Source organism: Carassius auratus, chromosome 26, assembly GCF_003368295.1.
Source record: "Carassius auratus strain Wakin chromosome 26, ASM336829v1, whole genome shotgun sequence".
NCBI classification, from domain to species: Eukaryota; Metazoa; Chordata; class Actinopteri; order Cypriniformes; family Cyprinidae; genus Carassius; species Carassius auratus.
Window position 1 is genome coordinate 8,720,935 of NC_039268.1, and position 13,775 is coordinate 8,734,709.

At 40.3% G+C, this 13,775-nt stretch overlaps 1 protein-coding gene across 1 annotated transcript in view; it reads right to left on the bottom strand.

Moving 5' to 3' along the window:
- The window catches only part of chrna8 (cholinergic receptor, nicotinic, alpha 8), an 87,806-nt gene that overhangs the window by 11,664 nt on the left and 62,367 nt on the right, over window positions 1-13,775 (bottom strand). Inside the window, exon 5 of the mRNA XM_026204049.1 lies at window positions 928-1,007. Within this exon, the coding sequence (XP_026059834.1) occupies window positions 928-1,007 (80 nt within the window). The remainder of the gene's footprint in view (window positions 1-927; window positions 1,008-13,775) is intronic.

Sequence of the window (13,775 nt, forward strand, 5' to 3'; positions counted from 1 at the left end):
CTCTATCTGTTGGTCACTTTGAGTTCTACTATACCGTCTCACCGCGTGCCCAGCATTTCATTCGGCACAAACGACAGAGGATCAGATGGCGATAGCAGCATCCACCTCTGAGGATGAAGATTTAGTGGGCTGCTCCCCTCGGTGTTGTTGCCACCGCCAAAATGGACCTAGAATTGATGGCCATGCTTTTCCGGGCCACTGTGAGCTGGTGGTGGGAAGGTTACAATCTTTGCGTAGCATTGGTCTGACATGCGGCTGCTTGTCAACATTTAAAATGCCTTAGGCTTGTGAAGGTGTTTAGGATGTTGCGCTTTCCGTGGACCCCTAATGTCGAGTCACAACATAACTCGAAGTGACCAGCAGACAGGGAACATCTCGGTTAAGTACGTAACCCTCCGTAAACGGAGACATTATGTCCCCATGCCACAACCTCGACCCATTGCTGGTTGCAAGGGACTCCACAGCATAAAACCTGATGAGTGTCGCCTATTTATACCCGTGTGCACAGGGACTGGATAAGCATGCAGAATCCACAAGCCAGATTTCACCGGCATTTTCTCTTAATCGGAGAGGATTCAGGCTCCCAAGACCCCTAATGTCGAGTCACGACATAACATCTCCGTTCCCTCCATCAGGGAACAAGGTTTACATATGTAACAGAGACAAGTTTTTTTAAGACACTCTGTTGTTGTTTCTTATTTATTTACACATTTGTGCCATCAAACTGTTGTATGAACACAATTTCACACTAGTAGCCATGTGATATCATTCTGTATCAGCATGGCTGTGATTTGGCTCTAGGTGTGAGGCAGCAGGCTGCAGAGTGTGATATTGCTCATGTACAGAATGAAACTGCTAAAGAAATATTTTTATTTAAAAAAAAAAACATATTTGCATGGCTGATATAGTGGTAAGAATAATTTATACCTGGTGGTATGTACTGACAGGAACCTGATGCATTAACCAAGACGTTTGTATGGAAGGTGGCATCAAATCTCTCATCAGCACTACAGAGAAAAAAACAAAACAAAATTCACTCAGAATATTTTTCAAATGTTTGCTGCCCTGTAAGTTACATAAACTAACACACATAGGAAAATCACATACTAGTTATTTCTATCCCAGTAGCTCTCTGTATAATAATATATGTGTCCTTGTCCTTTTATTTTTCTCCTACCTCCAAAAATAATAATATTATGTTGATTAAAATGTCCAATGCAATTGAAATTATAGTTACAAGGAGGCCAGAGGACAGAAGTGTTTGATAATACCTTTGTAAAATAATGTCATAAATCCTTAGTGACATTTAGGACTTATTATTATGTAGGAGGTACACAACATGGTTTTAAACGTCATAGTAATTATACACATTGTGACCTTTTATTTGGCACATTAGTCATATAATTATTATTTGGACAGAGGTGGTGTAGGTTGTACATGTGTGTATAGTATGTGAGTGGGATGTGGGGGTGTAACATGGGAACACACAAATATTCATCATGTATATACAGTATGTCCAGTACACTACAGTGTGTTTTTATGTGTAAAATTGTACTCTGACTTCAGATAATATGGATGCTAATTCAAAAATGCTGAAAATTGCATGTCATGCAATATACATGTTATACATTATGAAATTATAAGCACTATGTGGCATCATATTTACAAAGTCAGCATACTGTAGGTCTGGTTGAAATTATTAAATTCAGCTTTCAGATACAATAGTATTTATTAATACTTTTAATTAATTGTTATTGATATATTTTCACTTTTCATTTTGGTTTTAGTTTTTATATATTTTTTATTTAGCTTGAATTTATATCTATTTTAACTTTAGTCATTTTAGTACTTAAATTAACATTTGAAATGTTGCCCTGTAGCCAAAATAAGTTTAAAATATTTTACTTTATTTTCAGTTAATAAAAAAAAAATATTTTTCATAATTTTCAGCACTGATAAGCACTGGATACTTTTTGGATTTTACTCTTTCAACACACTGTTTTCATATTGGTCTTTGAGCTAAAAACACAAATACCATTATGTAAAATAAATCAAGATGTAAGCAATGTCCTCAAAAAGTAATGCCCATTTGTTATATGCTCCTATAACATTCCTTTCCATTTTAAAACCTTTTTTTTTAAGAGTCATAGAGGACAACATCCCATTCAAAGTTCCATTTCAACCTACCAGATTTCATTTCGACCTACCAAACTGAGAGGAGGCTGCCTGGCTAACAGCTATGGTAAATAAATAAATAAACAATATTTCACATAATGAAAGAATAATTATTTTGACAGCAATTAGCACAAGAACCAGCCTGCAAATTACCAGTTTGCCATACAAATCACCTGTCATGCTCACAATGATGCTTTTTTTCAACATAAAATATCCATTACATGCCTGTGAAAGAGTAACTCAATTGCTGATCAGTCATGTAGTCAAGTCAAAACTATGCTAAATTAACCCATTATTAGCAATAGTTGGCATTTTTAACAAAATTTACACTTGGCATTAAATATTCACCTGGATAAATCAAGTGTAATAGTATGTATAAATAGTTAAACATACATTAACTGCTAGTTTAAAGCCAAACAGTGGAAACACTGTGTGCAACGAGACAGTCAGAAGGCTTTTCAATCTACAAATCGCCGCCATTTACCATGAATTTATGTAGTAACACTCACTGCACCATGGTATTGTGGCAGAAATGTGGGATATTCATAGTGATTTTCTGCTTACCCCCAGGGCATCCAAGATGTAGATGACTTCGTTTCTTCAGTAGAACACAAACAAAGATTTTTAACTCAAACCGTTGCAGTTTGTCTTTCATATAATGGAAGTGGATGGGAATCACAGCTTTGAAAGTAAAAAAAAAGAACGCACACAAACAAAACCATATTTAACCCTGCAGCTTGTGACGATAAATTGATGTGTAAAGACACAAAACAATCGGAAACTGAACAGTATTTATATCATTTTTTTACCTCTCATTTTCACTGCAGTGTCCAAACTGGCTTCTTCTTGATTTACAGTGGATCGTTGACTTATAAATGCATTACTACCACCTATCTCTCAAATAAACAATTAACACTCTATCTACAATCTCAATTAGGAGTGTCAATGGTCCATTTGAGAGATAGGTGGCAGTAATGGACATATAAGTCTGCAATCTACTGTAAGAATAAGATGCAAATGTATCATCACGAGCCACAGGGTTTAATTTGGTTTTGTTTGTTTATGTATTTTTTGACTCTCAAAGCCGTGTTTTCCATTCACTTCCATTATATGACTCACAGACTGCAACGGTTTGAAAATCTTCGTTTGTGTTCAAACGGAAAGAACCAAAGTCAACTATATCTTGGATTCCCTGGGGGTAAGCAGATAATAACCAAATTTAAATTTTTTGGGTGAACTATCCCTTTAACATAAAACGTTGTGCATTGCATTCATATTCTGCACTCTTGGTCCTTTAATATCGATGTCTTAATGCAAAAGCCACAGTGTAAAAATATCTACTTCAATTATGTTGCAATTGTTACTATCGAAGTAAAGTGTATATGACAAGTAATATGTGAAAGAAAATGTATTTTCCTTGGTTGTTGTTTTAAAACCACATTCACACGCTTTTCTGCTCCACTGCACCACCTTTGCGGTCATCTTTCGCAGTGTCTCGAGCATGAAACAGCATTCCAAAAAAATTTTTTTAAAGAGACCATGCATATTTCCACATTCAAATTTTTTTTCAAAACAAAAACACATTCTATATGATTTGTGAAAGCCTTTTAGAATGTCTGGAATGTCCCACACACCACGGGGGCTGCGGGGGTGTCCTGTACACCACTGGCACAACACCACACCCATTCTCATTAAATATTTTAGCTAAATGCTTATGTCTTGTCTTTAGAGGTTTATCCTCTTTCATCTTATCCTCCGAGTCATCACAGTCAGCATCTCTGGATGTTCTCTTAATATATTCATCTTAACATGGCATGATGCTTTAGCTACTGTCTTCTGCCGAGAGGATCAATGCAATTGGCTGAGTGGCCATGAGCGATATTTTAAGGTGTGCATGATCTGGCAGAATTCAAATGATGTAGATTAAAAGCTCTTTACATCTTTTTCTCAAACTGCAAGTAAGCTGTTGTAATGCTGCATTAGGAAGAGGTGACACCTGTCAAACTACGACAAAATACATTTGCATAATGCAGATTTATGAAGCCTGGCCATAGAGAAGGCAATTACTGCTGTCAGTCACCGACACAAAACACAGCTCCCATTTCTCTATCATACAGGCACATTTAGTTGCAATTCTAATTGTCCATGACAAATGTGTTAAATTAAAAACCAAATGATTGTTGAGAATATGAAGTTATTGTTAGGGTGGTATATGGTGGAAATAAACTGTTTGCAGAGCACATGGGACCAATCTAGACCAATATAGTAATGAATAAAAGATAATGCTGTTCATCACTAAGTGACTAATAACTAATAACTGTACTAAGCTGAAAAATCTAAATATTTGATACATTTCCTTCCTTCTACACAAGTCATGTTTCTTAAAAGTTTTCTCATGAATGGCAGATGTAAAGCACTTTCCAGTTTCTCCATTATTTTAGTTGTTGTGATGTAATACATTTATGAAGGATGTCAGAGTCAAAAATAAGCATTTGAATTTTCCTTCAAATATGAATGACTGAAAATAAACAAGAGGACCTGGTAATCTTTCCATTCAACTTGTTAGTCCAGCTGGACCACACAATATGTTCATCAATTGTCTCAATGTTGTACCATCAGTGATTTGTGATAGGAAATCTGCAATATTCTAAATGGTTTGAACCCTTTCAAACACATCGCACATGCATATGTTGCAGTTTATTTTATTATTTTTCAAATCATCTTGCATATTCTTCCAGCCAGATTTGTTTATCCTTATCAGTTTTTTTAACACTTTTAAGGATGCATTGCAAACTAGTGAAATATTTTTAGTAACTTACCAAACGTTTTACTACAGTGTTTTTCAGGCCCAGTAATTTTTGTAACTAATAAAATCATCCAGCTGCAATCTGCTCTATAAACGAGTGTTGCACACCAAATCTGGCACACAATATGTTGCTAGTTGTAGTTCTGCTACAAAATGAAAAGCTCATTTTAATTACTGTACTGAATCCAGATAATGTAAACCTGGAGTAATACTCTTATTAAGACAACACCAAGAGCACAGAATTCTGTGATGTGATAAAAAACATCCTGGTTTAAAGATCTGCTAATGAAATTACACATTAGCAATTGAAATGATGCTAGAGAAACATTAGGAGAGACTGAAGGGACATACATCTGATCATCTTTATCACTGGAATTTGAGGCAAATATTTGTAATCATGCATTTCTGCAGAATGCACACAAAAGACTATGATGAAGAAAGAAATGGGGGGATGGAAGTCTTGTAATCAGTGCAGTCCATTATATAAAAAGAGGGTGGTGGTAAGGAAAGTGAATCTGACCCCTGAGCAGCTCTGTCTAAATAATACATAACACTACAGTACACATATCCTCTCCCAGCATACACAAACATGGCAAACACACAGCATGTTTTATATTACAGATAAGTGTGATGTGAGAGAGTGTTTATGTTGGGATTTACACTATAATTTTTGGGATGCTTTGGGATTTACACTGCACAATACATTACAGGTTTTCTCAATTGCTTTGGCAATTTTTCTTAAAATTCTAAGGGAAACTGTTATAAGTTTACATGTAACATTTCTAGAGATAAAGGTATTGTACACATTTTAATGTATTTGCATGTGCATCTCAATAAATTAGAATGTTGTGGATAAGTTCATTTATTCCAGTAATTCAACTCAAATTGTGAAACTCGTGTATTAAATCAATTCAATGCACACAGACTGAAGTAGTTTAAGGCTTTGGTTCTTTTACTTTAACTGTAAAGATTTTGGCTCACATTTAACAAAACCCCACCAATTCACAATCTCAAAAAATTAGAATACTTCATAAGACCAATAAAAATATTTTTAGTGAATTGTTGGCCTTCTGGAAAGTATGTTAATTTACTAAACATGTACTCAATACTTGGGTAGGGGCTCCTTTTGCTTTAATCACTGCCTCAATTCAGTGTGGCATGGAGGTGATCAGTTTGTGGCACTGCTGAGGTGCCACAGGTTTCTTTGACAGTGGCCTTCAGCTCATGTGCATGGTTTGGTCTCTTGTTTCTCATTTCCCTCTTGATAATGCCCCATAGATTCTCTCTGGGGTTCAGGTCTGGTGAGTTTGCTGTCTAGTCAAGCACACAAACAACATGGTCATTCAACCAACTTTTGGTGCTTTTGGCAGTGTGGACAGGTGTCAAATCCTGCTGGAAAATGAAATCAGCATCTACAAAAAGCTGGTCAACAGAAGGAAATATGAAGTGCTCCAAAATTTCTTGGTAAACGGGTGCAGTGATTTTGGTCCGATAACATTGCACCCCAAATCATCACAGACTGTGGAAACGTAACTCAGGCAACTTGGGCTATGAGCTTCTCCGCCCTTCCTCCAGACTCTAGGACCTTGGTTTCCGAATGAAATACAAAACTTGCTCTCATCTGAAAAGAGTACTTTAGACCACTGGGCAACAGTCCAGTTCTTCTTCTCCTGTGGTTCAGGAGTGGCTTAACAAGAGGAATATGACAACTGGATACAGTACTCTGTGAACAGCCAGCTTGGGAATTAATGTTTGTGGCTAACCCCTCCTGGTGAAGGGTGTTGACAATGATTTTGTTTTGGACAACTGTCAGACAATTTGAGTTGAATTACTGAAATAAATGAACTTTTTCACTACATTCTAATGTATTGAGATGCACCTGCTGTAGCTGCTGCTATTTAGAGTTGTGACATGGCAGTGCTTGTGCTTGGCAAACTCTATATATATAGCCTTTGCTTCCAAATTTGTTAAAGGAACACTCCACCGTTTTTTGAAATAGGGCTTATTCACATTATTTCCTACATTTAGATAGGTGGGCAAATGCATTTTTGTGTCAGTGCATGCATTATTTTAGTTTGACTGGGTCGGCGTTAGCTTAGCTTAGCACAATGAATGGAATCCTTTGTTGCCAGCTAGCATGGCCTGAGTAAAAGTGATCAAAAATTAAAATAAAAAAAAAACATCTAATTACTTCTTGTGGCCTGCGTATTCACAACGAGTACAAATAGCGATCCAGATTAACACTAGGCGATTTCCTAGGCAGATATTGACTTGGGACTATATTATGGGGAAGCACAGGCGAAGCACTGCTAGTTCGGCGCAGAGAATCACGCAACACATGAAAACATCAACTCTATGTGAATACAGGTATAATATGGGTCGATCTATACATGCGTCATGATTAAAATAATCACTTACTCTGTGGACAGCTGTCCATTTGGTCCATTCGGCGTGGGGTGTTTTTTCCAGTTCACTTTGTCACACCGGAAAAAAAAATCGAGTACTGCAGAATGGATCAGCGCCGTGAAATCCTCTGTAGATGTGACACACACAACTTCGGGCACGCTCATCTTGATCTGACGTGTTGAGCCTGGTCATTAATGGCAAAAACATGTCCCACTCTCTACAGCACAGACACTCTATTTCCGTCGGTTATAGATTGGCATATTCCGCCACATTCACACCACCAGTTCATGTTGGCTCTCATCCTCACGTCCTCAGGCTGTTGAGCGAACGCAACCTCCTCCTCCTGTCGTTCTATTTCCAAAGCACGCAGCTTTAGCTGGCAGACCGAGGTGCAAGAGACCGAAGGGACATGGTGCGTCCATGTCAGGACGAGTGACCATCCCGACCATCGAGTACCAAGGTCTGTCGGTGTTCCAACTTAATGTAGAGGGCCTTACCACCGCCTAAATGGAAGTCATCTACCACCTCGCTGACTCCCACAAAGTAGCAGCCGTCCTCCTCCAGGAGACAGTGATAACATCCTCAAGCTGCCCGGTTTCCAGCTTGCTGGGTCTACCCACAGCAAACAGCACGGACTTGCAACCTTTGTAAGGAACAACCTTAGTTGGACAGCCACTGGCCAATCTCCACCAGGCTCGAGTATCGAATGGCTGTCCACTAAGGTGCAGACCACAACGGTTGTCAATGTCTACAAGCCCCCACCATCAATGCTGACCATGGCATCACTTCCACCGGCACCTGCACCCGCCATCTATGCAGGGGACTTTAACTGCCAACACATAGATTGGGGTTACAGCCATACTACACCAAATGGAGAGATATTAAGCCAATGGGCCTCCAGTGCCAATGCGTTGCTGCTGTTCGACCCCAAAGAACCTCCAAGCTTCTTTTCAGCACGCTGGAATACCCACACCAACCCGGACCTGGCTTTCGTTGTGTGGCACAAGGCTCAAAAGCCAGAGAGACGTGTCCTGGATAGATTCCCCCGCTCACACCACCGACCGTCCATCATAAAGGTCCCATCCCTGGTGCAGCCAGTTGTAGGGAAACCCGTCAGGAGATGGAACTTTCGTAAGGCAAATTGGCAGTCATTCACTGAGGAGACAGAAAAAGCATCATTCTGTCTCCCAGATCCAGACAACGCTGATGTGGATGCTGGGTATGCAGCTTACTGCAGAGTACTCCTTGGGGCAGCAAGGAAAACCATCCCCCGTGGCTTTAACACAAATTACATCCCGGGCTGGGATGGAGAATGCAGCCACCTCCTGCATGTCCACCAGCAGGCAAGCTCCAGGGAGGAAGTTGAAGAATCTGCAACGGCACTTCTGCAGAAGCTAGATGCCACCCGTAGGTCAAGGTGGATAGAAGTAGTTCAGTCAATTGACTTCACCCACTCCAGCCGTAAGGCGTGGCGGACAATAAACCAGCTGACAGGTAGAACACCATCGACCTCCCGGTGCCCAATAACAGCAAATGCCATCGCATCCCAGCTCCTTAAGAACAGCTGTTTCCCTGATGCTGATAAGAACTTTGCCCGCACAATATCACACCGCCAACTTGTCAGGGGAATTTACAACAGCTGAACTCCAGACTGCCTTGAGTACGACCAAACAAGGGAAAGCACCAGGCCATGATTACATCCACCCTGAGTTTGTGACTCACCAGAGTGTAAGAACATCTGTATGGCTCTGCTCATTCTACTCGACATGCCTTCGGAGGTCCAAGCTCCCGAAGATATGGCGCCGCGCTGCTGTTATAGCCCTTCCAAAACCAAACAAGCCTGCGGAAGACCCCAAATCCTACCGACCCATCTCACTGCTCTGTGTTCCATTCAAAACCCTGGAGAGGCTGATCTATAATCGTATCGAGCCAATAGTGGACCCTCAACTCCCACGGGAACAAGCTGGCTTCCGGCGCGGTCGGTCAACGGTTGACCAGGTGACACTGCTCACCCAAGACATTGAGGACAGCTTTCAGGAAAAACAGAAGGCTGGAGTAGTGTTGCTTGATCTTACAGCCGCTTACGATACCGTTTGGCACCGCGGACTCCACCTAAAGCTACTAAAGATCATTCCCGACCGGCACATGGTGAAGTTCATCATTGAGATGGTGACGAACCGCAGCTTCACCTTAAAGACAAGTGACGGTCAATACAGCAGGCTTAGAAGGCTGAGGAATGGTGTTCCACAGGGATCTGTCCTTGAACCGATGTTATTCAATATCTACATCCATGACTTACCGGAAACAACATCCCGGAAATATGGTTACGCTGACGACCTGGCCATTATGATGAGACAACAAACATGGGAGCAGATACAGGCCAGCCTAAACCAGGACATGGACACTTTGGCAGCCTACCTGCGTGAGTGGCGTTTACAGTTCAGCATCGGCAAGACAGTTGTAGCAGCTTACCACCTGAACAACAGTGAGGCCAGACGGGAACTGGACATATTCGTTAATAACAAGCGTCTTGAGTTCCAGCAAGCCCCACGGTACCTTGGCGTACGCCTGGATAGATCTCTAACATTCAAACAACACCTTGAAGAAGTGACGGCCAAAGTGTCATCAAGGGTGGCAATAATTCGACGTCTCGCTGGTACTAGCTGGGGTGCAACTGCCAAGGTGCTTCGAATATCAACAGTAGCTCTCGTCTTCTCCACAGCTGAATACTGTGCCCCAGCCTGGTGCAGAAGCCCACACGCCAGGAAAGTCGACACTGCCATAAACACCGCCCTTCGGACTATAACTGGCTGCCTGAATTCTACCCCTGTCTACCATCTGCCAACACTAGCAGGAATTGCCCCGGCCGGCCTCCGACGAGAGGCTGCTACCCTCGCTCTTGCAAGGAAAGCCCAAAGATGCAACTGGCATATCCTGCACAATACCACCACAACAGCACTGCCTCCTCATAGACTGAGGCGGTCTTGAAGGAGAGGATCTGCCACGTCGGCAATGGACTCTGCTAAACCGCCTGCAAACTGGGGTGGGACGTTATAAAGCATCGATGAGGAAGTGGGGCCTGGAGGACAGTCAGTGTGTGAGTGTGGGGAGCCAGAGCAGACCGCTGAGCACATAATCACCACCTGTCCACTGTATAAACCACCTTCGGAGGCCGGCCTCTTCGACGTGGGACCTGAGATGAGAACGTGGCTGAGTTCTACTGAGCTGGACATTTGATGACGACACACGAAAGAAGAAGAAGCACGCAGCTCGTCTTCTGTAAACTCTGGTTCAAATAGGTATGGTTCTGGTTCTTGACTGTCTGAGAAGTCACCCTCTTCGTCTCTCTCAAAATCAGCCATGTTCATCGCCATTCGTGTACTGTAAGGAAAATAGCCAGGCAGCTACTATTCACGCCGGTATGTTGACGGAAGTCGTGGGATTTCATGTGTTGCGTGATTCTCTGCGCCGAAGTAGCAGTGCTTCGCCTAAGCAGCAGTGCTTCGCCTGTGCTTCCCCATAATATAGTCCCAAGTCAATATCTGCCTAGGAAATCGCCTAGTGTTAATCTGGATCGCTATTTGTACTCGTTGTGAATACGCAGGCCACAAGAAGTAATTAGGTGGGGTTTTTTATTTTTTTGATCACTTTTACTCAGGCCATGCTAGCTGGCAACAAAGGATTCCATTCATTGTGCTAAGCTAAGCTAACGCCGACCCAGTCAAACTAAAACAATGCATGCACTGACACAAAAATGCATTTGCCCACCTATCTAAACGTAGGAAATAATGTGAATAAGCCCTATTTCAAAAAACGGTGGAGTGTTCCTTTAAAGCCCCTTTCACACTGCCATTCCGGCAAATACAGGGGTAAAGTGTTCCTGTAATTGTTCCCTGGTCGCTAGATTTGGCACTTTCACACTGCCAGTGATGACCCGGTATATGTGCGTGCTTTCACACACAACCCTTGAAGATCCCGTAACGACACATGACATCAGCGCGTGACGTGTAATGTACGAGTCGACAAAGCTTGGCACGTTATACTTTAACTGAAGCAAGCAAACGATCTCTGCGTCAGCGCGGAAAGTGAGGAACTAACTGATCTCTGCTTCATTACAGTTTGCACATATGTTTTCGTCGCGAATGTTGATCTTCCTTCAAAACAGCCGGTAAAAAAGTCGCGCGATAACGCGCGTCATCACTTCGATACCGAATTAGATCTGGCTTTTGTTCACACAGCGCTCGTTCCGGATCGATTACCGCAATGTTACTATGTCCCCGACCCGGGTTCGATTCGGTAATCAATTCCGGGACGTGGTTGCTTTCACACAGAAGGCGACCAGGCAATGTTACGGGAATATTGCGGGTCCGACGTGCAGTGTGAAAGGGGCTTAATTGATGTGATTCATATTTCATTACAATGGCAAGTAGGGTTGCAAGGAGGCAGATCATGTCCAGCATAATGAGAACTTTCCAAAAGGTTTTGAAAATGTACAACATTTATCTAAAATTTCCAAAAAATCCTGGAAAGTTTACAAAAATTCTATAAAACTTCCACCCATTTGCAACACTATAGCAAGCTAGTAGACATAACAACCATTCACAACCAGAAGTTGTGATGAGTTTGAGAATTTTCAGTGAAAATCAAGTAATTTGAAACTAATTTGATAATTGAGTCAAAGTGATGGAGAAAAACTAATATAACTACTACAGTATGTAGTATATATATATATATATATATATATATCTGCACAATTTCATCGTCTGTTCTGTATGATACCTGACTACTATAACATGTATGTCAGAAAACTCTAGCTCTTGACCAGCTCTTGTAAATAATTCAAATTTCTTGGGAAAAATATGTTCTAAAAAAAAAAAAACAAGAAGCAAATATGACAACACCCTGATTTCCACAATACGTTATCACTGATTACAGCATGGATGTTTGCATCAGAACAGGAAAAGACACTTAAAATGGATTGCACCTACCCCTGATATTTCCCTGCATTTTTTGTATAGTCCTGTCTTGAAATGAATCTCTTAAAGAAACACAAACTTTCATCCAACCACTGACACTGTATACCATTTCTTTGAGACAGACATACAGAATGGAAGGGTTTGAAATTGTAGAGTTTTTCTGTATTATTTCACTCACGTTGTCTCTCTTGAACTCTTTCTTTTATTCTTTACAGAACAGTGACATTGCCATCATCAGGAGTTTATCTATGGGTAAGCAGCTTAATGATGTGTGTAATTCTCTTCTCACCTCACTAACTTCTCTGTCTGTATTCCTCTCCTTTCTATTTTCTTTTTCTACTGGTATTCAACTTAAGGTGTACATTTTGTTCTAATCACCTCTATAATATGATCTGGACATCTTCCGATCAAGTAGTAAAGGGTGTGGAACATATTAGAAAGAATCCAAATACACTGGATTAAAGATGGGATATGATAAAACTAAAAGCAATGCAGCTAAATGAAGAGAATCAGAATACATTACATTGTTAAAGTTGAAGACTCAGATTCAGATGTTTGTTTACACACAAGAGTTATTTATTGGTGACAGACAAATAAAATAAATGTGAGTAAAAATATATTATATATTATATAATATTAATATATTATATAAAAAACAAGAGGTAGGATATGTTAAATAAGTATAAATAGTGTATTGGATATTGCACATAATTAATGGGACAATGATAGGGCACAATGATGAAATGATATATCAACTCTTCTGGAGATTAAACCTGTTAATATACTAGACTAGACACTGACTATTCCTAAGAGGTTAAACACATTGAAAGTAGCACTAAAAGTAGCACTGATTCAGAATGGTCCTTGACACAAATGTTGACTATCATTTATTATACGGTTTAAGATTTAAGGAGCACATACTTAGTCTCCTTCTGTCTGAGAAAAATAAAGATTGTATGCCTTATTTTATCTCTAAGTTATCTCTTCTTAAAACTTAGTATAACTCTCTGACTTTCTGTAATTAAATTCATAATTCAATGTTATGATCAAGTCTTTCTCAGTGTAAACGTTTTAATGGTTTAACTGTTGTTGGCAGGTGGATTTGTAGTAATTTGAAGGGGGAAAAAAGCTAATTAATGCTTTGTGATTTGTAAACAGATGTTTCACTGCTTGTCTTACTTGCCTGAGCTTTCAATTCTGTGGTAAGAGCAACTAGATTGAAGTAAGATATTATAAAACTGCATCACAAATCAGTTCAGACCTCCATTCGGATGCAACGGGTGGTGACTCAAATCTACTGAGTATTGACAAAAGGCTTTGAAAGCCCATCCAAACTTCAACCTTTCTTAAAGACAGAATTCACCAAAAAATGAAATTTGAAATTTACCTACCTTCATTTCATAGCAAAAATA